The sequence below is a fragment of the Carya illinoinensis genome, chromosome 7 (genome assembly GCF_018687715.1).
Source record: "Carya illinoinensis cultivar Pawnee chromosome 7, C.illinoinensisPawnee_v1, whole genome shotgun sequence".
Lineage (NCBI taxonomy): Eukaryota > Viridiplantae > Streptophyta > Magnoliopsida > Fagales > Juglandaceae > Carya > Carya illinoinensis.
This window is the reverse complement of record NC_056758.1, coordinates 29,530,583-29,558,283: the sequence shown is the minus strand read 5'-3', so window position 1 is coordinate 29,558,283 and position 27,701 is coordinate 29,530,583. Positions and strand designations below refer to the sequence as shown.

General features: G+C 37.3%; 3 protein-coding genes across 8 annotated transcripts; 1 reads left to right on the top strand and 2 right to left on the bottom strand.

Moving 5' to 3' along the window:
* On the top strand, positions 1–3,173 carry LOC122316508 (probable E3 ubiquitin-protein ligase BAH1-like 1). 2 transcript variants are annotated; one of them, XM_043133086.1, is made up of 6 exons: positions 1–420; positions 1,232–1,476; positions 1,578–1,832; positions 2,316–2,453; positions 2,713–2,771; positions 2,877–3,173. In XM_043133086.1, the coding sequence occupies exons 1-6, from the start codon at positions 249–251 to the stop codon at positions 2,980–2,982; spliced, it is 975 nt and encodes a 324-aa protein (XP_042989020.1). In that variant the 5' UTR covers positions 1–248; the 3' UTR covers positions 2,983–3,173. The 2 variants fall into 2 exon arrangements, with proteins under 2 accessions (XP_042989020.1, XP_042989021.1); XM_043133087.1 differs by lacking the exon at positions 1–420 and adding an exon at positions 498–989.
* A 422-nt stretch (positions 3,174–3,595) lies between these two features.
* LOC122316509 (nucleolar protein 16-like) lies at positions 3,596–6,629 on the bottom strand. The gene is made up of 3 exons (XM_043133088.1): positions 6,233–6,629; positions 4,445–4,566; positions 3,596–4,263 (listed from the first exon to the last, which is right to left on the bottom strand). The coding sequence occupies exons 1-3, from the start codon at positions 6,567–6,569 to the stop codon at positions 4,147–4,149; spliced, it is 576 nt and encodes a 191-aa protein (XP_042989022.1). The 5' UTR covers positions 6,570–6,629; the 3' UTR covers positions 3,596–4,146.
* Positions 6,630–15,741: 9,112 nt separating this feature from the next.
* LOC122314889 (ABC transporter C family member 14-like) lies at positions 15,742–25,724 on the bottom strand. Of its 5 annotated transcripts, none has more exons than XM_043130524.1 (13): positions 25,566–25,724; positions 24,829–25,061; positions 22,363–24,541; positions 21,683–22,003; positions 21,244–21,330; positions 20,487–21,116; positions 20,219–20,383; positions 19,552–19,846; positions 18,781–18,995; positions 17,764–18,069; positions 17,377–17,440; positions 17,049–17,288; positions 15,742–16,125 (listed from the first exon to the last, which is right to left on the bottom strand). In XM_043130524.1, the coding sequence occupies exons 3-13, from the start codon at positions 24,463–24,465 to the stop codon at positions 16,025–16,027; spliced, it is 4,527 nt and encodes a 1,508-aa protein (XP_042986458.1). In that variant the 5' UTR covers positions 24,466–24,541; positions 24,829–25,061; positions 25,566–25,724; the 3' UTR covers positions 15,742–16,024. The 5 variants fall into 5 exon arrangements, with proteins under 5 accessions (XP_042986458.1, XP_042986461.1, XP_042986460.1 ...); XM_043130527.1 differs by having other exon boundaries at positions 24,851–25,061; XM_043130526.1 differs by having other exon boundaries at positions 24,829–25,067; positions 25,566–25,710.
* Between the last annotated feature and the right edge of the window lie 1,977 nt (positions 25,725–27,701).

Sequence of the window (27,701 nt, the reverse complement as noted above, 5' to 3'; positions counted from 1 at the left end):
TTGCTCGTTGTCCTTTAAATGCTTTGTCACTTAGCCCGGACTCAAACCGTTAGAGAGAGATAGCGAGAATCACCTGAAGGGGCAGAGAGCGTCAGACAAAAACTGAAGGATTCACTTTCATACTTTGTTGGGTTAGGTTCATCTTACCAAGCTCAATCTTGATTTACCACCTTTTATTTGTCGTTTTTTGAATTATGTGAAACATTCTTGAAGAAAGCAAGAGAACGAATTACAGTGTTTGGTGAAAGATGAAGTTTTGCAAAAAATACCGGGAGTACATGCAAGGCCAGGACAAAAAACTACCGGGGCTTGGCTTCAAGAAGCTCAAGAAGATGTTGAAGAATTGCCGGAGCGATCTTCAGTCTGGCAATGGCATTGACGGGGTCCATGACAGCCAAACATGTCCTGACCATTGCCCAGGTAATTTAAAAAACAACGAACAGTTTTAAATATTTTTCTCATATTTTCTAGTTTGTTTGGAAAACGCAACCAGACTTACTTTGGGTTCTTGCGCAATTCCCTAATCTATATTGGCTTTTTTGGTAAATCTGTTGGATTTTTAATAAAGGTTACCAAGTTTTTACTCGCTATCTCTTTTATTTTTTTCCTCGTTGAAGGAATTTTACCGAAGTTATTTGTTGCAAATGTTTTGTCTGAAATAATTCCAGTAACACTTGTTTTCCTGTTTTTTAAGATAAAACCCAAATGATTTATGATTGAATGATTCCTTTGTTCCATTTGATGCATCTTCAACGTTTTCTTCACGATCTCTTTCTCTGGCTCAATTTTCTTTTTTCTTTTTTTTAGATCCTTTATAACTCATACTACCAAAATCAATCATGAAAAGTAGCTTTATTTTTCTATTTCAAAGCTATTTTAAAGGTAACAGATATCTGGAGCCGTGTTTCAGAACAAGAATCGATTCTGTAGTTCTTTTACCTTCGTCCGTAGGGGGGAGTTTTTTGTCGTAATGAAAGCAGCGGTACTTTGTATGTTATAATTCTGCAATTATCATATTCATTCTCAATGCATTTGAAATGAAACTTGGTTTTTTTTTTTTTTTTTTTTAACTGAGGATTGAGCTAAGTGCCATGATATGCCAATAGCTTCTGTTTTGTATCGTTTTGGTAGCTTACCACTGATCTAGATTTCGAGATAATAATAAAAAAAAAAATACAATATACTGGACAAGAACTTTAAACGTTTCTATTGTTCTATCCGATGTGTGTAGTGTGCGATGGAACCTTCTTTCCTTCTCTTCTCAAGGAAATGTCTGCAGTAGTAGGTTGTTTCAATGAGCGTGCGCAGAAATTGCTTGAGCTGCATCTTGCTTCTGGCTTTCGGAAGTACGTTATTTGGTTCAAAGGCAAGCTACAAAAGAATCATGGCACCTTAATCCAAGAAGGAAAGGACCTTGTTACTTATGCACTGATCAACGCCATTGCGATAAGAAAAATTCTGAAGAAATATGATAAGGTATCTATCCCACTTTTTGAAATGAACGTTAACCACACGATTTGATAATATTTGGTTTTCCTTTTATGAATTTGCTTGAATTTTGTTCATTTTGACCTCAGATTCATTACTCTAAGCAAGGTCAGGCCTTCAAGTCCCAAGCACAAAGCATGCATATTGAAATTCTTCAGAGTCCCTGGCTCTGTGAGCTCATGGCTTTCCACATCAATCTAAGGGAAAGCAAGATCAAATCTAGGAAGGCACCAACATTGTTTGAGGGCTGCAACCTCACATTTAATGATGGCAAACCATCACTTACTTGTGAGCTCTTTGATTCAGTCAAAGTTGATATCGATTTGACTTGTTCTATATGCTTGGTAAGTTTCTAGCTTTCATTCTGCTGAGGACTTGTGCAAACTAAACTACATTAAGGACATCGATGGAATCTCTGGGCTTTGTGGATGTGCATGGTACATGTTCTTGTGCAAATAGGACATCTAATAACATAAAACATCCACTTGCAGAACTAAAAGATCTATTGAGATTGGTCTAGAAATTACTAAAAGGAACATAAAATTGCTTAACCACAATCTAGTTTCTAATTTCACTAGACCTTGCATATGGTTGGTTTTCAGAAGTCAGGCTTCCATTGTCTGGATCTGCTCTCTCCAATAGTATTCAAGAATCATATTTTATCAGTATAAAACATAGAGCACTTCATATTCTAGAACCAGAGATGTTATCTGTTTGCCAATCTCAATAACAAGCGTAATTATTATTCTGTCTTGATGGTACTTTATTGAGTTCATCTCCATTGACCATTATTCGATTGTTAATCTTCTTTTTTTTTTTGGTAACAGGACACAGTCTTTGATGCGGTTTCCCTCACATGTGGCCATATATTCTGCTACATGTGTGCTTGCTCAGCCGCAGGAGTGACTATAGTGGATGGACTAAAGGCAGCAGAGTCTAAAGCCAAATGCCCTCTTTGCCGAGAGGTAAGTTACCATATTTTAATCTCTTGGATTGTGGGACAGCTCTCTTTGTTGATGATAATGTCGCAGGGTGACATGATGCAGACATGTATCGAGTAGTTCTTTCGTTTCACCAGGAGAAAAAATAAAAAAATAAAACAGAACTGAACATATAGAATTTACACAATCTTCATCTTTTTGGCTTCTCTGCCTCAAGTGCTATAAAAACATAAACTCTTGACCTTTTGGCAATACATGGTAATTCCTTTCTGTTGATTTTCAGGCCAGAGTTTATGAAGGTGCTGTACACCTGGACGAGCTTAATATTCTATTGAGCAGAAGGTATAGGCCTTTTGGAATTTAAACCTTATGTTTAAGAAAGACATTTGAATCAGAATGAATAGAAAGAATAAAATGAATAAAACTGAGCACGCATATGTTGAACAGCTGCAGGGAATACTGGGAGGAGCGGCTTCAGACAGAAAGAGTAGAGAGGCTTCGGCAGTCGAAAGAGCACTGGGAGAACCAATGTCGGGCGTTTATGGGGGTCTAATTAGGCAATGCCATTCCTGTGCTAACTATAGAATCAGCATCAACGATGCATCCGAAAATAATAAATGTAGATGCCAGTGACCTGTTTGTGTTAAGTTTCTTCTTCTTCTTCTTCTTTTTATTTTTGTATAGTCCTTTTGTTTCAACACAGTATATATAGCAGTGATTTGATTGATTGCAACGGTTTGAATAGATGTTGCTATGTTTTACTTGTTACAATCATTTGATGCCATTTCAATGAATGTTGAAAGAATGATAGTTAAAGAATAATGCTAGATCCCCAGCGGGGATCGATAGCTCCCACTTTTTTTTCTTCTTTTTTTTTTATGATTAAGAAATTTTTTTTTTTAATATTATTATGAATTTTTTATATTTTTTTAAATATTTAAAAGTATTAAAAAATGATGTGAAAAAAAAAAACTTTTTAGTCTAGCGGGAACTTCCAACAGTGGCCTTAGCAGTCTCCATAGTTAAAAGGATAATGAGTAGAATTATTATTTTTTATTTGGGATACAAAGAGAGATCTAGAGAGCTATTTTGATGATTTAAGTAACATTTCTTTTTGTCCAAATAAAACTCCAAATAATGCAAAAAATTATTTTTGAGAAAATATATCACGCAAAAGAAAACAGTGATGATGATTCATTGATATGGTGGATTACAGAGCGAATAAAGATTTTAGGTGGAACACCTGAATTCGAAAACCCCCTACCTCCTTTATTACAAAAATATAATAATAATATAATTAAAAAAAAAAAAGGCGATATTACCAGCTCCTAGCCTTATCAAACCCACTACTGTTTGCATTACAAAATAGAGGATACACTGAGAATTCCAAACCCCCCCATGGACTGATATAATTTCACTCATCCAAAAGGCGATACCGCTATTCCACTTTATCATATCAAAATGTTCAAAGACCAGTGGACTTCCTCGCAGTTAAGACACAGTCTACCGGAGGATGGATCCGAAAGGCCCATCATCATCCACACACACAAGGGTGTGAACAGAGAGGCTGATAATCATTTACCCTTGAGCTAAGTTCCTTTAATTTTTAAGTAACAATAGGACTTGCATAAATTAGCATACAACAAATTGAGATTCCAAACAAAGTACTGTAGTTCCACCGGATCGAAAGGCATCCCGGCACCAAACAAAGCCATTCTCAACTGGAAACTATCAAGGGATTCCTATCTTTATGCATGTGATACCTTTTGCAAAGTTTCTCCAGAGTTGCAATTGAATGCTGCATGGCATTTAGTTTTGTATCCATGAACATCCTCTACAGCACATTAAAAAAAAAAACGATTAGCACCAATTTCACGAACTTGAGACAAAAAAATTTGCCAATGGTCTTGCAAGGTAACAGCATTTGCCATCCTCTCTCAAGAGGTATATCCAAGGCTCGAGTCCCCATAACCCCAAACCCCCCTTATAAAAAAAGATCTAAATTTTTATTCTACCTCGTAATCGTCTCCATATTTCTCAATCAGACGACCTATATGAAAACGCTGCATTGATGTCAATGGTTGCGGAGGTGCGGATTCCCCATCCCTTCGCTGCTTTCCCAGCGCTGATTTCAAATCTTTGTGGCCAAAAGAGAAGTCATGGAATCAGCCATTATCAAAGACTGCTCAGATGGATCATGTCCTTTCAGTACGGATAAACTTGAACATCTATAACAGAACTTCCATGAAAATAGATATGTGCATTTACATGTACAATATAAATATAGCTAACAATCTAAACTGGAAACTTCCTGAAAGATCAAATTGATGGATCTCTTTGACCGACAGACCTTCCTTTTTATAGGTAATCAAGAAGTTTTATTCATTAGAAAATAGGAAAATAGGCATAGCCCAAGTACAAACTGACCTCTAGAAGAGACTAATAAAATGGGTCTAGTCTTAAGCTTTTTGGTATTAAGACTTCACTTGCACACTTGTCTGAGGATTGCATTCACTTTAGGCAGATACACGGAAAGTTTTCCTTCATCTAAACCATTTAGGCTTCCAACAAGTGCGATTCTTTATATTCTTTCCCATCAACTAGATGGAGAGTGGATGCTGAATTCAAACAGTTTCTTTAAAAGCTAAAACTTGAGCATCTTATATTTAATGGACGTAGGGATTTATCAGTTTCTTGTTAGGCTGTAAATTTTAGAAATTTTATGGGTACATCCTAAGGTTTTATCACTTCTTTAGAAGGATGTTAGCTTTTGGGATTTATGGATGCCTGGATCCATATTCTTTGCTATTTTATACTTCTATCTCGAATTTTAAGACACCTTGATTCATAAAAAGGATTTTTTTTAATTGCCCCAACATGTATGCATGGTAGGAACGACATGATTAAAAAGTCCTACGGCTTGTAACAATAACAAATTTGCAAGGAAATGTTAAATAGGGACAGAGCCTTATGTAGGTCTGGGAGGAACACAATGAAAGTAACATTCCTCCAATATGGCAAATGCGATCAAGAAAATGAGTTATACTATATATGCTTCGCTTCCATCAAACTGTATTAAAGTGGCGCAGTCCATTGACCCTTGGACAAACTATTGTTTCCCAAAAATAAAATATAAGGGTTTATGGACAATGTCATGTTAACGCATTAGCATATGTGTAGAACGTAGTATTTCTTTAAAGAAACATTAGCCTTTGCAACTCATACTCTCATATTCACAGGTCATATATGACCATTTTCCCATCACACTGACCTTTTTTATTTCTAAAAAGGTCTATATTTCTTATAAAAAAAAGGTCTGTATTCTTACAAAAAAAAGCTCCATATAAAAGAAAAGGTTATATTGCATGACAAAAGGTAAGTCAGGAGGCAATTAATACAAAATTTCCTGTTCTGAATCAGGACAAATTTAGTATTTAAACAGAAAATTTATGAAGGAAAAAATGTAAAATACAGCACCCAGTATATATATTCAGAACCCAGAATCCAACATCCTACACGAAAATTAAACTAACAGTCTACCGAGAGATCGATGGACCTAGAAAAGAAAAGAAGACATTTTAACTACAGTCCAGTCCAATTGAAAGGTTATATATTTCAATTAGTGCCTAATATTCACTGGTCAGACTTCCCAGTAAAGGGAAATGAAGCATAATGATCAGCACAGTTAGAAAATTAAATAAACAATCCCTCAAATTTGGAAATTTATCACAGATTCAAATAGAAGCCAGGAATCATCTCCATATGAAAAAAAAAATGAAAATCAAAAGGGATAAAGAACATACCGTCCTCCTCGAGGTCGCTACCGGAATCGATCGGATCGAGCTCCGTGGGGGCAGCTTCAGGTCCATCGGACGTCTGAGGGACCTGGAGAGAGTCGCTTTCGATGATGTGAGAGGTGCGGGATCGGACGCCGAGCAAGTTAGGGTTGGAAAGGACACCGAAAGACTTGTAGTTATGGATGACGCTGGCCTTGTCGTCCCACTTGGGGTCTTGCGGAAGCAAGGAGCTGAGCTTCGGAGGAAGAGAGAATGCCGGCTTGAACACGTTAGGTTTTCTTTTCGGAAGGCCCACCCGCACCTTCGGCTTCAACTTCTTGTACTTTCTACGCGACCCCCCCATCCTCTCTCTCTGTCTCTGTGGTTTCTCTGGCCAGGAGACGAAGGAGAAGAGTAGGGTTTAAGGGTTTCAGAACTTATGGTAAGAAAACAAATCCGAAACGGTGCGTTTCAGTTGACAGACAAACCAGACGGTGCGTTTAATATTTGGGTTTTGCTACACAACCACCCAACACCCCACCTTTTTTTTTTAATTTTTATTATTTTATTTTTTATTAAATATTTAATATATAAATAATGAATAAAATAATTAAATTAATTTAAAAAGAATAAATTCAAAAAAAAATATTAAAAAAAATATTAAAAATTTGAAAAAGGGTGGGATGTTGAGGTGTTGGGAGGTTGTGTAGATTTTTTCTTAATATTTATGTGCAAGTTTAACGAGTACAGCATCTTACATGATAAATAAATGTTTTTGCATATCAAAAATAATATTTCAATATTTTCTGTAATAATTAAAAAACAAATATGACATAAAATGTATTGTCGCTTGAAAATAATGGAATGGTAGACCACATAGCTAATATATTAAGGGTGTTGGTTAAGTGGAAGGAGAATCTCTTCTGTCTCGTTTGAATAGTAAAAATATTTAATCTCATCTCAACTCATTATTACAATTTTTTAAAATTTTTATACAAAATATAATAAACAATTCAATTTTTTTAAATCTCAAGACATAAATAATATTAAAAATAATATTATATTCAACTTTCATCTAAAACCATTTTATTATCCAAATCGCATCTAATGAATTAGAGTGCCAACGAATAGGATGCGGTGTACATTACCTCCAATAAAAGTTTGACAATTCATAAAGAAATAAAAATTATAAAAAAAAAATACATCCCAAGGGTTCTCCCCACCTCGTCAATGGGATGAATCTACCTTCTCCGACATGCTGATGGCAGATCTATCATATGAAGCGTGTGATAGGGTCCTCGGTCAAGATCATAGACACAAAACTGTCACGCCCCTCCTTGTGTCTTGATGACCGATGTGATTTGCCACTTATTTGACTGTGATGGTTATGGATGGTGTTGGCTGAACTCGTATGAGTGTTCAAAGGATGATGGTGGGTGCAATTCTAGTGGTTGTGCGTGCATCCATGTGCAGTGATTGAGTGGGCTAAAACTGTTGAGTGGGATAAGGCGGTTACCCTAATTCACTAATTGCACAGGGTGAGTCTTCTCCTTTGGGATTCACGGATTGCACCCTATGGAGCCTAAGTGACAAAGCACCAGTATGCTTACAAGGGCTTACGAGCCAAATTTGTCCAAATGTTCAAAGATAAAAAGATACTAATGTCCTAGTGCCTTAGTTATACTACAATGCAAATAACATGTTTACAAAGGGAAAATAGTTGCTAGATCCACGCCTCTTGGTTAAGACCTCATGCCGTCAGTGGGCCATGGGTGGCCTGGATGAGCCCACGGCATGGGCTGCTCGCTGGTCCTTGGTCCCTGCATGTGTGGCCCAGGTTGTGTGAGTTGGGCGCTATTAGTGGGTCACTGAATTGGACCGTGGTAGGTTTGAGCATGGCAGGCTGCTGCATGGCCCAGACTAGTGGGGCCTGAGCGTTGGTATGCATGGCCGAGGCCAATGGGGCATGGGCATTGAATAACTTGGCCTAGGCCCCAGCCTGGGCGTTGGTTAGCATTCCAGCATGTGTGAGTCTGCTGGGCAGCCGCACCGTCAATTCCAACTTGGGTGTGCATGCGTGCGCTGCGTTGGCGTCTAGGCCATGCATGGGTGATATACTGGTGTAAGGCCATGCATGCTCACTGGGTATGCGCATAGCCCATGCGTGCACTCTGCACCCGCACACTAGGCATGCTTGCAGTCTAGCCGCACGCTAAGCATGGTGTGACAACCTTGCTTGTGTGCGAGCGCTGACTGTGCCCTGCTTGCTTGAGGGTGGCCGTGGCCTGGTATTCTCCAAGAGCTCGGCCTGTGGGCAATCAAGCGATGCCAACAATGCTCCCGATGTGATGTCTGGGCATGGCACGATGCTTGTCAAAGCATGGCTCATGGCTTCCTGCCTTGAGGTTTTGACATTTCCCCTCCCTTTTAGCACATCATTGTCATCAATGATCAAGTGGGGATACTTCTTCTCAAGTCCATCATAGTCCTTCTAAGTTGCCTCGTCCCTTGATAATCATTCCCATAAGATCAATGCTTGCCACACCCTGGGTCTGCCTCTGTCCCTTCAATGTAGCCTATACCCGAGCACTTCTTTGGGCTTCATGAGAATCCTTCCTTCTTGATCCACTGTGGGTAACTCCTCCCCAATGAGACTTAGATCACCTACCTTCTTCTTGAGTAAGAAAACATGGAATACTGGGTGCAACTGTGAAGTTGGTGGAAGCTAAAGCTTGTATGCCACATTGCCAAGTTTCTCCAACACTCTATAAGGCCCATAGAATTTCTGGTTCAGTTTTGCTCTCGCAGCTTTTCTCATGGTCTTCTGGCCGAATTGCCTAAGTTTCAAATAGACATAGTTGCCTACTTTGAAGGTCACGGCACGCCGTCCCTGATCACAATACTTCTTCATTCGACTTTGGGCCTTCTTAAGCTCTCTTTTAACTTTGGCCAGTACTTCGTCCCTATTGATCAACTCCTGCTCCACTTCATTGTTATTGGTTGAGCCCTTTTCATAGCTGACCAAGAGTGGTGGTGGCCTACCATATACCACTTCAAATGGGCTTTTGTCAATGGCAGACTGATAAGAGATGTTGTACCATAATTTTGCTCATGGAAGATAATCTGCCCATCTCCTTTGCTCCTCATGACAAAAGCATCTCAAATATTGTTCTAATGTCCTATTGACCACTTCAGATTAGCCATCCGTTTGTGGGTGATAGGAGGAACTTGTCTTGAGCTGGCTGTCTTGCAATTCAAATAACTGCCTCCAAAATGAAATCATAAAGGCCTTGTCCAGATCTAACATTATTATCCTTAGAAACCCTGCAGCTTGGCAATGTTGTTGACAAAGGCCTTAGCCACCGACTTGGCTGTATAAGGGTGATTCAAAGGGATGAAGTGGGCGTACTTGCTTAGTCGGTCTACTACCACCAGGATCACTTCATGTCCTCTGTTAATGGGTAGGCCCTCTATAAAGTCCATTGCCAAGTCCTCCCAAATTCTGTTTGGAATTCGCAATGGTTGGAGAAGTCTCGCTTCTGGCCTTGTGTCGTACTTGGCCTTTTAACATATATTACATCCGGCCACAAGTCTCTTGACCATCACCCTTGATTCACTCCCAATGGAAGAAATGTTTCAACCGAATGTATGTTCTTGACCATCTAGAGTGGCCACCTTCCTTACTGTTATGAAAGTGATCTAGAATCTCTTTTCTGAGATTGGGAACGTTCGACACATAGACATTGTTTTTGTAGAAGATGAGACCATCTCTTACTTTGTAGCCTACAACCCCTTACCCTTGGGCATCCAAGAGCTCAATGATCTCGAGTGACCTTGCATTCAATCAGGTAGCCTCTCTAATCTTGTTCCCATACTCGTCATTTTGCCCCACATAGCCTTGATGCCCTCATTGCTTACATCTGTAAAAACTTCAAACGGTTTTTCAAAGTTGGTCAGCGCCAACACAGGTATCTTGGTCATGCCTTACTTCAATTCTTCAAAGGTTTTCTTAGCCTCGATTGTCTACTCAAAACTATCATTCTTGAGAATTGCTGTGAGTGGCTTGGCTATGAGTCCATACCCTTTGAAAACCACCTGTAATAACCCATGAGCCCCAAGAATCCTCTCAAGGTTGAGATGTCCTTAGATAGAGGCCAATCCACCTTGGCCTCTATCTTTCAGTGATCAATTTTGACATCATCTCCTGAAATGAAGTGGCCTAAGTACTCCAATTCCTTCTCCATGAAAGCACACTTGGTGACCTTAATGAATAAATGGTGCTCCTCCAAAATTGTTAGCACCTTCTCCAAGTATTGCTTATGTTCTTCGATGGTCTTAAAGTAGACCAAGATGTTATCGAAGAAAACAACCACAAACTTCCGAAGTAGTCGCTTGAAAATGCTATTCATTGCAGCTTGAAAAGTTGAAGGCGCATTGCACAAGCCGAAAGGCATCACTAGGTATTTATAATGACCTAAGTGAGTCATAAAGGTTGTCTTATAGATGTCTTCCTCATTCATCCGAAATCTGATGGTAGCCTGCCCTCAAATCCAACTTGGAAAACATCGTGGCCCCATGCAGCTCATCTAACATCTCATCAACTGTAACAGCCTGCTAGAAATTTAACGGTGAAATTTCTATTGTTTTTAAGAATCTCGTGAAGACCCTATAAGTTTTCATGAATCTATCAATCGTATAGTTAATGTTATTACTCACTGTGGTATCAGGAGTGTGTTTTTGATTATTAGAGATAGTTAGAAAGTTTTATTTGGACACATGGAAATATTTTAGCCACCTTACTCTTCCAAGTCTACTCCACATTTAGAAAATATCTTAAACTGATTTTTGTAGATATTATTGGATAGAATATTATGAGATAATCTTTTATAGATATTTTTGGTAGGAGAAAACTACACTCAACTCTCAACTCCAGCCTTATCATCTTCCTTATCTCGTCCATAAGTATCTCCAGCCATCACCCATGAACTTATTTTCATTTACACGTCCCTTTAAAAGAATATCAAACACTTTCTTTCGGACAGGTTTTAAGAGTTCTTTTGCACGCCCATTTTGAAGCTTTTGTAAGTATTTTATCATAAAATCTCCTTCATATAAGTTGTTCCTTTTTTAGTCTAGTTTACATGGATATCTTATTTGTCTCATTTGAAAATCATTTGATCAGTCAAATATTATGTAAACTATAGAAAGGTCATTCTGGGAGATAAACTGGAGAATATGTTATAGTTTAGAGTTTTAATAGTTGTGATTAGTTTTAAATTTTTCTAAATTGATATTTGAATTGAGGATAAAATTTACATGAGGTATGTAAATTTTGGTCACATCTGGAGTTAGTATGCAAAATCCCTAAGTTATGGGTAAAACGGTCATTTTCCTACATGCAGAGAGTAAAATGAAAATTTTACTCTTTAAGTTAGTATTTTTCATATTTTAATTTATTAGTGATTTAATGCTAACTTTTAAATTCACTAATTACAGTTCCTCGTGATCGCGCTTAAGGTTTTGTAAGAAACGCGGAGATCGACGTAAGTTAGCTTTTAACTTACTAGCAGTCTACTGTGTATGTGTGCTAAGTAAAGGAACTACAGTGTATGTATGTATGTTATCATATATGTCACGTCATGTCAAGTTATCACGTAATTGTCTATTATACAGAATTTATTCTGTCATCAATTTTTATCTGTTACATAATATATTCTGTCATATATTACTGTACATTACAAGTATATCATGTTAAATATGTTGTCTATTATATGTTATGTTATGTTACGAAATGTTTCTATCTCAAGTTGGTCATGTATTTCAAATTATGTTCAAATATTTATGTTACGTTAGGGTTTCAGTCCTTTCGTATTCCAGTCACGTTTCATCTTAAGTACATTCAGTTTGTGTAGAATACATGGGGCCACAACAACTGTGGAGTATGTATTTAACTGCATTGTGATGTGTAGAATACATAGGGCCACAACAATTATGGAGTATGTATTTACACGTAGAATACATGGGGCCACAACAACTGTGGAGTATGTATTTTTATGTGGAAAAATATAGTTGTAAGCATAATTGTGCACTAATCTGTGCACCAATGTGATGTGATTGGTCAAAAAGTAGATTTTATTGAAAACAATGTTAATTTAAATTTTAAGTATGAATAAATCAGTATTGGTACACAAATCAGTGCGCAACTATGCTTGTATATAGCAAAACCCTTTTTATGTTAAGTCAAGTTTGCGTAGAATACATGGGGCCACAACAACTGTGGAGTATGTATTTACACGTAGAATACATGGGGCCACAACAACTGTGGAGTATGTATTTTTCATGTTAATTCAAGTTTCAGAGCAAGTTCATGTTAAGTCAAGTTTCAGATCAAGTTCATGTCAAGTCAAGTTCAGTTCATGTTTCAATTTAAGTTATGTTAATTATGCTATGTTGTACGCTAAGTTATGCTTTAAGTACTTATGAATTTGATTATGCATTTATGCTTTTACTGTCATCCATGCATCATTAGCCTGTGTGGAAGTTTTTTGTTAACTTGCTGATTACAAATCTCACTGTGGTAGTCTCAACTACCATTACCCCCGAATGGTAGATCTTGTTACAGGACCTGAAGGAGGATCAGGAGCTGACCAACTAGACACAGTCGACTAAACGACGGTGCGTCGTTAATGTTAATATAGTAGTTAAATTACTACTTGTACGATAGAGTTGCATCTCCAGTACTTTTGGATCATAACTATTTTAGACTAATGCTGTGATCTTAGTTATTCAATGGATCTTTATATATGAAGTATGTTTTAAGTATTTGGAATATTTTCAGTTTGGTGCATAGTATTGCTAAAAAAAATTATCCACTGCGAATATTGCATAATGTTAGATGCATGTTAGGAATATTGCATCTTATATGTCATGAACGGGGGCAGGTATCCTTGTGTTGTATGTCTCGACGCTTCAAATGTCCGTCCGATCCCAAACGGAATTTGGGGGCGTCACATCAACTGTGGGAATTGAAAATCTATCTTTGATAGTAGCTTCATTCGGGGCCATATAGTTGATACAGAACCTCCATGTGCCATCCTTCTTCCTCACCAACAGCACCAGTGAAAAGAAGGGATTGGTGCTAGGGCAGATAAGGCCACTCTTCAGCATCTCATCTACTTTCCATTCAATCTCTCCCTTCTGAAAGTGGGCATATCTATAAGGTGGCACATTGATCAGCTTTGCTTCATCTACTAGCCGAATGCGGTGATCAAACTCCCTAGGAGGTGGGAGTGTGGTGGGCAAGGCAAATACCCCCTGTGTGCTTCCAAAACCGGCTTGACCTTCTCGGGCAGCAGCTCTAATTCATCGTGAGTGCCCTCTTAACCCTTGTTCTCAGCTTGCCTTAATACATCATCTTTGGCTATTACTATGGCGAAGCAATATGCTCCACCTTTGCATAGCTTCTCAAATATTATAGTTTCACAAGACTTGATCTCCTTACTAGCAATGGATGTCCAAAGTTGCTTCTTGAAGTCAAGCTTAAACTCAATTGTCATGTTATGATAATCACGGACGACCTTGCCAAGGCTCTTTAGCCAAGCATTCCCCAAGACTATGTCAAGGCCGACCAAGGGCAGCACATGCAAGTCTGCCATAATTCGGACCCCCTGAACATTCATCTTAACTTCTTGAATGAGGACCTCACACTGCAGCTTATTACCACTTGCAACCTTCACTTCAAATGGTGGAATAGGGCTCGGCTTAAGACCAACCTTGCTAACAATGTTGGAATTAATAAAGTTGTAGGTGGATCCGCTATCTACTAGTAAGGTCACTTCATGCTTGCCCACCCATACCATCAACCTCATGAACGTAGGTTTAGAAATGCCAGTCATGACATTCAATGATAGCTTAGCCTCCTCTAGTGTGCCACCAGATTCGATTTCCTCAGTTTCCTCCTGTTGGCTAGATGCTTCCTTGCTGACTTCCAACTCATCATCACTTAGCTCGTCCTCAAACATAAACAAGGCTTAAGCTGCCTTGTGCTTATGACTCGAGCCCCATTTGTCTCCACACTTAAAGTATAAACTCTTTTTGATGTGCTCTTGCACTTCTTCATTGGACAACTTCTTGATCTCAGGTTTCAGTTTAAAGGTGGTGGCTAATGTGTCCATTCCCTTCCAAGAGACTTTGGTTTGCACAGTCTTGAAAGATTTGCTCTCCATGTCTTTGGTTGGGCGCTGCTCACTAGCATGGCTCTCCTTAAGAATTTTAGCCATCTTCATCACCTCAGAAAGCCTTGTGGGCTGTCTAAATTTGATTTCCTTAGCAAGCCAAGGTTTCAAACTATCAATGAAGGTGCCAATCAAAACTTCTTCGGACCAGCCCCTAACCATAATCTGCAATTGCCTGAACTCCTCTATGTAGTGCTGGACCTTACCCTCTTGTCTTAGCTTGGTCAGCTGCTCATGGTGATTGACAACTGGTGATGGCCCAGACTAACTGAGGTGCTCCTTCTTAAAGGATGTCCACCCCAGCTTCATGCGATCCCTATCATACTAGTCCCTTATCCAATGCCACCATTTTTCAACCTTACCTTCAAGGTAAAAGCAGGCTATCGACACCCTCTCATGGCATGGGATATCATATGTATGAAAATAGTGGTGAGCCTTGTCCAACCACTCATAGGGGTCACCGCCGCTATACTTTGAAAAGTCAACCTTAGGCCACTTGGATCCCCGATCTTGATTTCGGTTTTCCCTTTGGTCTTCATAGTCTTCTCTCTCAAAATGTGGCCCATGTAGCCATGACCTAGTTGTCTTCTCCATGCCCTTGGCTATTCACACTGGTAGGGCTCCTCAAAACCTTGCTCGTACTTAAACTCCTAGTGCTCATGATGAATGCTAGGGCTACTGGGCTAGTAGCCCGATAGCTAGCTATTGGGTCCTCTTTCTTGAAAGTTTCATTTGAAATCCACCTCTCATAATACCCTAGGCGGTTCTTTACACGGCTACCATGTCTCCAATCCAACTTTGGGGCTGCATGCATTGACTCAGTCACACTGGTTTCCAATCCATCAACATATGCATCATCCTCATGAGGCGGTGTCCCAAGGCGGTTTTCGGCCAATCTACTCTCTGACTTGCTCCAACTTCAACCAAGGAGGCCTGGTGTAGGTCGAATGCCCTTCAATGACAACTTGTGGCTGCCTTATGCGATGCCCCACTCGAGTTGTGCAAAATGATCAGCATGCAAAGGCGAATGCAATTTGGATTGGGAAGATGTTTAATCTCATCTTATCTCACCTCATCATTACAACTTTTTCAAATTTTCATACAACATATATTAAACAATTCAAATTTTAAAATAATAATAATAATATTTTATTTCAACTTTTATCTTTCATTTAAATGGTTCATATCTCGTTTGGGAAGCAAGAGTCCCCATCTACCATGCAACATTAATTGTGTCAAATAGAGCAAAAACTATGGGCCATCAATAATTTTCATCAGTCAATTTAATTTAACAAATTCATATGATTTTTTTTATAAGTAATATTAAATTTTATTGATGTAAAGAAAGACGTAAGCCAGGTACAAATATGCTTTATACAATTCAATTCCAAGTGCATTTAGAGAGATTGCAAATAGTGGGGTGTTAATACAAAGACCTATGCATTAAAGAAAAAAGAAAGACAATGGGAAGAGTCTAATCAGCTACCTAGTAAGGGAATTCCGTAATAGGATCTGATAGTCGTCCTTGGACAGTCAGACAAGACTAGCAGCAGTTGGATAGGAAAGGAGACTAACTAGGGTTGTCTTACAACCCAGATGAGCGGTTGGCATACTCTTGAACCAATGCCCCAAAGAACGATCGTCTTTCAAGCAGACGAGATGGTTTATCAAATTCCTTTGCCCATCCTGTCAAAGTAGAAAGAGAAGGGGCATAGCATAAGCTTCAAACTTTATTTGGTACGCAATGCCAAGCAATATCAAGCAAATCCTATAAATTATGAAGTCAACATGCAACTTAAGCCATATGGAAGGAACAAAAACTTTCTTGTTTCCAAGGAAAAAGATTTGGGCCCACTCTTGTTGGTGAGCTAGATCACTAGGCATGTGCATAAAGAATATTTGATAAAACGTGCACAATCAGCCTATTCTTGGTATTCAGCATTCAAAATCACAGTGGTAGAGAGAATGAATGACTTTATTTACATTGGAAGAACAACATTTGGTTCCAATGTATATCAATCTTCCTGTTCCAACAAACCTACAATGTGTTATGAACCCAACTAAGGTACAAAATCAATAATATCTATAATGAGATATTATTGGTGGCATATTTCAAATAGCTTCATGTAACCAATTCATTGCATTATTTACACATTCTTGTGTGGTTGAAAGAAAAATAATTTTCATAAAGAGATTTTAATCATATCAAGCTGTCTATTGTAAAAGGGTTTCTCTATGTAAGAGCCCAATGCATGTTGAATAAAAACTGTCAAGCAAAATTTATCAATTATGATTTTCATCATGTATGAAAATTACAAGTCATCAATCCTCTAATACTGCTAGGTGTATACCACAATGTGAGATCTTTTGGACCATTCTGGATGTAAATTTCTCTAAACTGGTCATATGCTAAGTGAGTTGATGTTGCCACTACAATAAAACTTCCTTTTGGAATAATATTATATTCTTTTGCCCAGAACTTTTTTCATGACCTAGCTACAAAGATGTGAACTCTAATACACTGAAAGGAAAATGTAGATCACAATAACCTCTAACCTATGCAAATGCATAATTTGTTCATGAAACAAAGAAAAGAGAGAAACACAGACCTGCATCTATTACTAAAACCCTATCACAGTCCATGACTGTGGGTATTCGATGCGCAATGCTGATAATTGTACAGGATGCAAAGTCCTCCCGCATGATCTTCTGAATTACAGCATCAGTCTGGGAATCAACAGAAGCAGTGGCTTCATCCATGAACAAGACCTTGCTATGCTTTAGCATAACCCTGCCCAAACAGAGAAGCTGCCTTTGTCCCACACTCCAATTGTCCCCATTATCAGCCACTAAGGATTCCAATATTATGGAAACGGTCAGTTGCAGATTAATACTGATTTTGGAAGAGCATATTGCAAAAAGTGACAAGTCACTTACCCAAAGAATCGAGCTTATCAGGTTTTGCAACCACCACATCTTTAAGTTGGCAACGCTCTAGGCACTGCAAAAGCAATAAGCTCTCAGCTCTGCAAACAGATAATATATGCAAATTTTTGTACATATGATTCTTAAAGTATGCCATGCCAGCAATGCTATAGTGTGCTAAATATATTACTCCATCAATGGTAATGAAAAATCACATGCGAAAAAAAAAAAAAAAAACCACGACATGGGTCCAAAAACGTAATCAAGCCCATTAGAGCAATAATTGATACAAAAGTGGTATTTTAACTAGTTTAAAAACATATGTTTGGTAGGATAAGCCTCTCTCCTGCCAACACAAAACTCTTGACAATAATCTAAAAATAACAGATGTCAGTTTACCTTCCATATCTCTTCATCTGAATATTGTCCAATTGGATCCATGTTACTTCTCACTGTCCCTTCAAAAAGAACAGGTTCTTGGGGAATGATACCAAACCGAGACCGAAGATCATGAAGCCCAAGCATGCAAATGTCAAGGCCATCTATAATGATTCTCCCTCCTGAAGGTTCAACCAGCCTAAAGAAAACCTGGATCAAAGTTGACTTCCCACTTCCAGTTCGACCAACGACCCCAATCTTTTCTCCCCAATGAATGCTTAGAGTAATGCCTTTTAGAACTAGAGGAGTGTTTGGACGATATCTAACCTGCATGCCAAAGATTCAAGGTATTATTAGCATGGATATTAATGTTATTATTAACTAATATTAACTGGTTTTATGTTTGAAAGCATAAGATTCCCCTAGATCTTTTACCTTTTATTTTACCAAAGGTAAAAAAATCTAGTTAAATACTTGTTGATTTACATGTTAGCATCAGGCCATCTTTATCTGCCTTTCCATCAAATTCTAACCACAACATAATACTGATTTTGATAATTTAGGAATTTGAAGACATGAAGTTCAATTTTTTTTATGAGCAAGACAAAAGTTATATCAACTTAGGGATAATATAATAGCGTAGGAGGAAACTCTAATAAATACCACATGAAGTTCAATTTAATTATCAAAACATAAAAACCTAAGGGAAAATTATACTTCCTTACACACCTAAACTACCACCGCTTTTGCAAGATGCACCATAAACCACCAAAATTCGCAATTTTTATGGTAAACTACCAAATCAAATTTTGGCAATTTTCATCCTCAAATGAGATCAAACCATTAAGATTTTTCACAAGGCCATTTTTCATCTATTCTAATGGTCAGATTTTAACCAACGGTCAAAATTGTTAAATTTGTAATTTAGGGTGCAAAATACTAGTTTGATAGTTTAGTATGGAAATTGAAAAAATGGTAGCAGTTTGAAGATGCAAAATATAATTTTCCCTAGAAGAAAAATATTTGAAGGCCAGTTACCTGCAAGTCTTTGAGGTCAATATTTCCATGGGTGGGCCAATTTGTAGGAGGAAGACGGTCTTTGATTTCCCATGATGCTTCTGATGGAATATTAGTGAATTGCTTTATTCGTTCAACAGATACCATTCTGTTTTCCACAAAGCAACTCATATATATGGCCCAAAACAATACTGCGTTTAGGGACAATCCATAGGAAAGAGATAAACCAACATTTTCTGCATAATTTAGAGGAAATGAATTAGTCAACTTTTCTGTAATGACTTGTCAGTACAGTAAATGTGTAAAATTTGATGGTCTTATAATGAAGAATGGAAAAATAAATAGATTTTATGGTACACCGCAATATCATACATATATTGGAAGAGCTCATACATTAAAAACATTAAACATATATTGAATCTTGATTTTACCAAAAACCCATAAACAAAACCCAAAAGAATATTAAGAGTCCATAGGTTATACGAGAGATTCCAAGATATTGAATTCAAGAATTCTCATTTACCAATAACAAGAGAGGGTGACAAATCTTTTGTAAAGCCACAATTTTGCAACTTGAGTTTACCAAAACCCAAAAGGAAAACCCAAAATAATGTTAAGAAGCCATAGATTATCTTATACATTTGATATTGAATATGGAAATTCTTGTTCACCATAAACAAAAACCCAAAAACCAAGAAGAGGCAGTGGCAAATTATTTGCGAATGATCCTTTGTATAAATGTCTGGCATCTGATATAATTAAATTACCATTAATTATTATCAATGCTCATACCTGGTCTTATGACACTGCTAGGTAGCAGGATCATGAACATAGTAGAAATGCAGAGGATGAAGCTCCCAAGCAGTTCTAAACGGAAACCCAGCCACTCATTGGATCCATTGTTATGGAAATCCATACGTAAGTTGGCATTAACACGCTTGACATTCTCCTCACAAAACCCCTCCTGCTTCCTAAATGAGCGGATAGTTACAACACCAGAGATACTTTCTGAGAAATGATGGATAACAGGTGCTTTTGTGATAGAGTCAAGGCGGGTTAATTCACGTGATGATGCAAGATAGTACCCCTGAACCACAAGATAGGGAAGTCATCAACATCACTTTACATAATCTCATTTCTTTCAAAGATGGGTTCTGATTATTATTGAAACTTTAGCTGTAAAAAAACCAAATATGTAGTTGCTTTTTCTTTGTATAAATAAAGGGATCCTATTAAGCATCGTTATGCCAAGGTTCAAAGTTGTTTAGAAAAAAATAATAGTATGTATGTCTTGGGCTTTGGTGCATCCACTCAGATTAAACCTTCTGGCTAATGCAATTCTAGTAGGTGACCACCTATGGAGGCATATGACATATGAAGTATAATTTCTCTCTTTAATGTGAGATTATAATAGCAACAACAATGAATCGTAATAACACAATACAAGGAGGGCCCATACCCGATACCAGACATTCAACCATGCAAGCGGAATCAATAAGAATACCGTGGGCCAAGAATACTGGCATGTGATGATGAAGATGCTAATCACTGTGATGTACATGGAAATTGTTAAGCTTATAAAAAATGGGAGGAAGAGGTCAATGTTCGTCTGATCAGTTGATGCCTGCGGGAAGGAAAAAAAAATTAAAACTTCATCAATCTACACAACTTCACATGAAAAGTGAAACCTCAAATGCTATAAAAACCATCTTATTCTGAATTCTTACCCGGCTTAAAATTCTTCCTGAAGGTGTAGTGTCAAAAAATGACATGGGAGCATGCAAGAGACTATGCAAGATTTGTGCAAAGAAAATTTGGGCTGTCTTAAGCCCCACAAATGTAACAGAAAAGGCCCTTATCAGTATCAACACAAATGAGACAACAGCAATAATTGCATAGACAGAAATGAACAAAGAAGGGTTGAATGACATAGCACGCTCTTCTGAAGTCTGGAATGCCAACCAATAATCACCCGCCATTAGAGATACTTGCCAGAGTAGAGAAATCACTAGCACCGCAGCCACACCCCCCCACCCAAAAGCCTCAGTGCAGTAAAGTTTATAAACATGCAAGCTCACTTTGCCAGTTTCTCTCTCCTCCTCTTTGATGAGCTTGGATGTCCCCTTATCAGAGTTTGGCTGGTCAACAGACTTGCTTTCGCCATTGGCCTCCCCTTGGTTAGAAGAGGTTTGAGTTGATTTTGGTAATTTGGGAGAATTTTCACCAGGCATTGTGGTGCCCACTTCAACAAGTTCCATGGACGTGTCATGGGCAACAACAAGCGCTGTGAAATCCATACCAGAATCTAGTAAATCATTGTACTTTCCCGATTGGACCACCATGCCATCTCTCATAACCTAGTATCAGAAAGCAAAAGTGAGAAATAAACTCACGAAACAAATGTATGTTACTGTGTGAGTAATAATTGAACTACCAGTAAAAAAGAAATCATAATTACGCTAACAGATAAAAAATTATACTTACTAAGATAAGATCCACGTTATGCAAGAAATCAACTTGGTGGGTTACAAGTAGAATAGTCTTGCCTTTGAGAGCTCCTCTCACACATTCCTTTGAAAATGCATAAATACAAAACAGTCAGAAAGATTCTGATACCATGTCTTAAGGAGATCAAAAGAGCCATCTAAATGTAAGTCAAGTCAGTAGCTTCTGAAGTAGAAGTAACATGTTACAGAAAACACCATTTAAAACAAGTGATCTGGTTTATAGAAAGTAACATGCGGCAGCAGTATATACACTAAACATAGATCTATCATAATATAATACTACCTCAAAAGTTATATTGCATTAACTTTGTGCCTCAAATGACAAACTATTGTGTCCAGTTGTTTATGGAAAAAACAATAATAATTAAGCTTACACAGAAACTCCAAACTAGAAAGAAAGTAAAATTCAATGTGACCTTGAATATTTCTGTTCCAGTATGTGCATCAACAGCGCTAAAGACATCATCAAGAAGATAGATATCACAATCTTGATATACAGCCCGAGCAAGTTGTATTCGTTGCTTTTGGCCACCACTTAAATTGATTCCACGCTCTCCAATCTCAGTTTGATCTCCATACTCCATCATTTCCATGTCTTTTTCCAAGCAACAAACCCTGATGGCTTCCTTGTATCTCTCTCTATCTAGTGGCAAACCGAATAGGATGTTCTCTTGAATGGTGCCATTTTGAATCCATGAAGTTTGAGCTACATAGGCAGTCGTCCCACAAACCCTGATCTATTTAACCAAAGATAAAGGTCGATCAGAGATTCATAGATCAAAACAATTTACCAATTTAAAGGTTTCACTAGCTGTGTCTGATTATGCTTATACCATGTAAGTATCTACAAACAAGTAAAAACTGGATTAATCCCAACCAACATAGAATTCAAATCATGTTTACAGCATACAATGCATAAACATAACATAGATGGGCAGATATAATAGCAGAAAGGCCTTCTCAAAGAAACATGTGCACAGCACCTAATTAAATTATTTTTTATAAGAAATCTTTATTAAAAAGTGGATGCATAGCACCTAAACTCATGACAAAGGAAAAAAGAAAAATCTCATACGCCCTCCATTAGAGTCCATACCTGTCCTGATATTTTTTGCATCTCACCGAGAATTGATGCTAGGAGAGAAGACTTCCCAGATCCCACAGTCCCGACAATAGCTGTAAGCTCCCCTTTATTGACCTCCAAATTTATATTTTTCAAAGCTTCCTCTCCATTTTCATCATCCCAGCTAAACACCCCATCCTTAACTTCCACAGCAATTCTACCATCACATCCCTCCTCTCTCTCCACTGAATCGCTCATCAATTCCCTGCTCATCATGTATTTATCCAACCTCCCAAGTGATATCATTGCTTGTGAAAGAGAGATCATCGATTGTGGGAATGTCCTAATTGGTTCCTGCAAGATTTTGAAGATTGTAGTTGTTGTGAACATTGTCCCTGCATCAAGTGTAACTCCTAAGAAAATTGCAGTAGCAAATGTGAGTGTCGATATCAATAATGGGGTACTCCACATGACAACAATATTTCCAGAGATCGAGTACATGAACTTGGAAAGCCATCCAAACTCCGATTCACGGAAAGCTTGAATTCTCTTATTGAAGTGTTCCTCCCATGCCTGAAACTTTATTACTCGCATGTAATTAAGCATCTCATTTGTTGCCTTCATTCTGGAATCGCGATTTCTCATCACATTAAATTGGAACCGGTTATTCCTTCGAGTACCGAATATAATAAATACCATAACACCAAGAATTCCAAAAACTGCTGTAATTACTGAAGCGCCAAGGTAGTTGTACAGGAGTACCAAGGCCACAGCAACTTGCAAAGGCACTAACCATATGGAATGCAGTTGTAGCATCATATCAGACAGCTGCTGAGCATCAACGGCCATGTAATTCACTATCTGTCCGACTCCATGAGCCTGCCGAGCAGAACCTGTCAACCTCAAACCCTTTTTGTACAAAGAAGTGATAAGAGTGGATCGAATGAGCATTCCAAGCTTCTGAGAGTTGAAATTAAATTGGTGAGTCGAGAGAACTTCAACAAATTTTGCGGCGAGGAGGATCAATACAAGGTAGTATCCTTCGTAAGGGGAGCTTCTCTTCCCAGAGGTGAAATCCACAAAACTTTGTATAAGAATAGGCCCTACATACATGACACAGAGCCGCACAATTGCAAGGGAGGCAGTGAAGGCAATTTCCTTCCAAAAGCACCGAAGCAATGTCGTTCGGACCGGGTAATTTGATTTTTCATGTGATTTAGGCCAATTTGATTCAAAGACCACTGCCAATCTTTCAGCTCTATGTTCAGGTGAAAGGGATGGGATTTCTTCAATCTTGAGAGGAGATTTGTAGCCTTTACTCAGTAGGGGGTTCATCCAAAGCCAAAAGGCCCTGGAAACTATAGAAGCTGAGGCAAATCCAGTCACATTTGATTGGCTCAAAAGCGGTTCATGGGATTTAGTTTCTACATCCATAACTGTTTCATTTTCTCTCGTCACTGTCACCCCAGTAGATCCAATAATAGCAGCAAAAAGAAGAACTACGGACAATGGAAAAGAAACTATAGAAACTACATCATCCAATGTCAAATCGATGTCCTGTGGCTCTCCTACAAAGACTAAACGCATAAACCCAGAGGCTATAAACAAGGCAGCAACAGTGAAATTTGCAACCCAAAAAAATCGAAGCGATAGAGGATGAGTAACAGATTGAAATCTTTTTTCATGGATGATTAAGATTGTGATTACTGCATGAGTTTTGGCTTGGACTAGCCAAAATAGTCCATCAATTAGTTTCCAAGGAAATTGGGTGCTTCTACTAAATGTTAAAATGCTTATAACTGTGTAAGAAAATGCTAACAGAACGCTAACAATCAGACACAGCTTAAACCAGAGTGTAGTCCTTAGAGCAGCTCTGTTGTTTCTAACGAGGGGCTTGAGGAGGTCAGAGCTGGTTTGGCTGTTGGAGGTGAACTTTGAATAGAGCTTTTGAACTGCAAATACCAAGAGGGTGAGCAAGAAGACGAGGTCAACAGAAGATAATAGAGTTCTTTGAGGACATGGGGAAAGGAAAATGAATTTTAGCCAATCGAGTGTGATTGAAATAGAGTCGTCTTCAGAGGATTGCATCACAGGGCTTGAGCATGAGATCGAAGTGATCCAAGCCTCAGAAGACATGTTCCAAACTTCAAGTGCAGGAGTACAGAATCACTCTTCCACGCAGGATTTCCGTCAATCTCCGTCCTCTCACTACCTGAAAAGAACAGAGAAAACGGATCAGGATCTTAGAGAACATTGACAAAACCTTGTAACATGATCTTTCGAAACTAAAACAAAAATCACCCCCCAAAACGAACAAAATTCAAATTCACAAACCAGATGGCAAAGATGCAATGTAAGATTACAAGTGTGAAACGGACATGGTAGAAATAAATAAAATTATTAAATTCATCTTTTTCCATTGGCTTAATCTTATAAACTTGAAATCTACGAGGCCAAAAACCATAGCTATAGAAGCAAGGGTAACGTTCTAAAACATACCAACTCTCTGGGAACTTCTCACCCGGTTTACCCTCTGAGTCTGTGAGAGTTCAGAGGTACTCCTTAACGTCTACTGGAACCAAGTCGCAGACAATTTTCCAGACCAAATGGGTGTTCTTTTCTTTTCACTATTTCTTGGCAAATGAACTTCATCTAACAAAAACCGAGAAATGAAGGAGTGACAAGCGCATCCCTCCCATCACGAACTTCACTGAACAAAAGGGTGCTCAAATCTGATCCTTGCCAAAACATACCAATTATAAGAAACAAAGATTCCAAAAAAATGAAAACAAAAAGGAAACAAATGTAGTAAAATATAGTAAGATCTAAATGGCACCATCATAAATAGTAGAATAAAAGCTGTTGCCATAAACACGTTATCTTCGCAAATCAAAATAGTTTCTTCGGTCATCCACTGGTAATTAATAAGACCCATCATATCACGTTCTCACCAAACACTACAAACGTTATCAGGACAAACAAAAGATACTATAACGAATGAAAACAAAAATCCCGATGATCATATAATTAAAAGAATGGTTGAAAATGGCAATAAACTGAGAAGCAGACTCCCTTCCGGTATGTGAAGATTCAATACTCAAAGAGAAGCAGGTTTTCTCTGAGCTATCAATCTCAAGCTTCAAAGTATTCCTATTCCCAGAGTTTCATCCAAGCAAAATGATATACGACAGTATCATCTGACTACTGCTGCACCAGAAATGACCAAAAATGAATACCTGGGAATCAGCTGTAGCTCCTCCAAATCTTGGCAAGAGATGCCTTGGGATGCAGAACAATATCTGTGGTCTCTCTTTATGGCAGAGTGTATATATATGACAAGGCAGGAGGCGAAAAGTCCTGGACAAAGCGCAGCTGGCTCTGCGTAAGAGTCGTGGAGAAATGGTTTTTTTTTCCCAGATAAAACGGATTCCTAGTCGTTCATTGCAATTTACACTTGTCTGGTTACCAATTTGGAAGGGTTCGATGATCAATTCCCGCCGTAGCGCGTGCGTATACTGTTCAATAACAAGGCAGGGTGGGAATTGGGAAGGGTCAGGGGATAGTTAGGAACGACGTGGCAACAGCTGAGCGGTCCAGTCAACCAAACAGAAGCGGGAAAATCCAAGAGCGCGTGGCACTTGCAGTTCTTAGCTTTGTGGGAAGACAATTTGTCATTTGTACTGTTGCACTTTTGTTTTTTTTTTCAATGTTATTGTTTTCTTTGGAGTAAACAGTTGTCGTTTTACACATGAAGGAACTCCGGCCATGCATTTAGTGATAAAATGGTAAAAACTGTGGGCCCTCTTTATATAGTGCCAACAAATGTGCTTAAGTTGTTTTCATTAAAAAAAATAAAAAACTCAACGTTCTTATATTTCAATACGACTAATGTGATGTATAATCATATAATACCTGAGTAATGTATAATTATTTTAAAAAATAATAAATTTTATTATTAAAAAATTAATTTTTTTTATATGTATCTAATATTTACTTATTTTTAAAAAAAAATCACACAGTACTTACATGCTTTACAATTGTAAATATCATTTCTATTTTAAAAATATTTATCAATTTCATTGGATAGTATCATTATTCATACTTAATTTGATAATTAAAAATATATGAAAATAGTAAACGTACAATTTATTTATAAGTTTTTATATAATTATATTTTAAATTAAAATATTTATATGAAATGCTATTATTAATTTTATAAAAATACCTCTAAACTTTTTCTCTAATTCAAAAAGAAATCAATTTTAATATATATATCATCTTATAATAAGATGAAAGTATCGTTATCATTACTCTTAAAATATAAAATAATTACTCTTAATACAAGAGGATCCACGTAGTCTTTCCATGATATCTTTCGTCTCTTTAAAAAGATATCTTCTAGCTCAATATAGAATTTATGTTATATGTTTTAGAATGTATAGTTTTCGTGTATTTCTTTAAAAAAGAAGGTGATTCTCACTGTTAATAAAATAAATTTTTATATCAATTTTAAATTTAATATTTTAAAGAAATACGCGAAAAACTGTGTATTAACAAAAGGGGGAGGAATCACCTAGCTGGCAGCTACCGTTTTCAATTTTGTTTTTAAAATGATTAAGAAAATTTTATTTAATATTATTATAAATTTTTTTATATTTAAAAATATTAAAAAATAATGTGAAAAAAATTAAAATATATATATATAAACCTAGCGGCAGCTCTCACGGTTGCTCTAGGATCCTTAAAATATTAATGATTACGAACAAAGGAATCTTTCCCGACAACTGTAATATTCAGAGCTCCAGACCAGTCCTCATTTTTCATTCCGTCACGGACCAACTGTCAGAGTACCCTCTCAAATACTTTTGAGTCAAATTCTCAATCCGTCGTGATTCCTCTGCCTACTAAATACTTTTCCTAAGAGTAAAATGTACCAATAACTTTCTATTTTTAAAAGTGTAATGTTATAGACAGTTATTTTTATATATTTTTTATATATTTTATTGATATAATTGACTGAATTAATTTTTTTTAATATCCAACTAATCATATCACTGAAGTGCATAAAAGAGTGCATAAAAAAAACTGCACATAAAATTTTTGTTTTTAAAATGAAAATGTTAGGGTCATGCATTGTAATTTATTGTAACTTGTATGATGGTGTAAATGTATTTTTTTTTTAACATTTTTTAAACTATTTTAAGATTTTTGAGAAAAAATAAGAATTACAAATTTATTAATAAAACATTTTCTTAACCATTAAGGCATTATTTAGATATAAAAAATATCTCAATTCATCTTATTTTATATATTTTTTTTAATTATTATAATTTTATCAAATTCTTAAATAAAATATAATAAACAATTCAATT

Coding starts and splice junctions, on each gene's coding strand:
- LOC122316508 (XM_043133086.1), top strand. CDS start 249: ATGAAGTTTTGCAAAAAATACCGGGAGTACATGCAAGGCCAGGACAAA. Junction 421..1,231: donor ATGTCCTGACCATTGCCCAG/GTAATTTAAAAA, acceptor CGATGTGTGTAG/TGTGCGATGGAACCTTCTTT. Junction 2,772..2,876: donor AATATTCTATTGAGCAGAAG/GTATAGGCCTTT, acceptor TATGTTGAACAG/CTGCAGGGAATACTGGGAGG.
- LOC122316509 (XM_043133088.1), bottom strand. CDS start 6,569: ATGGGGGGGTCGCGTAGAAAGTACAAGAAGTTGAAGCCGAAGGTGCGG. Junction 4,567..6,232: donor TAGCGACCTCGAGGAGGACG/GTATGTTCTTTA, acceptor TTGGCCACAAAG/ATTTGAAATCAGCGCTGGGA. Junction 4,264..4,444: donor AATATGGAGACGATTACGAG/GTAGAATAAAAA, acceptor AATGTGCTGTAG/AGGATGTTCATGGATACAAA.
- LOC122314889 (XM_043130524.1), bottom strand. CDS start 24,465: ATGTCTTCTGAGGCTTGGATCACTTCGATCTCATGCTCAAGCCCTGTG. Junction 21,117..21,243: donor ATAACGTGGATCTTATCTTA/GTAAGTATAATT, acceptor TTCTGATACTAG/GTTATGAGAGATGGCATGGT. Junction 18,996..19,551: donor TAGCAGTGTCATAAGACCAG/GTATGAGCATTG, acceptor TAAATTATGCAG/AAAATGTTGGTTTATCTCTT.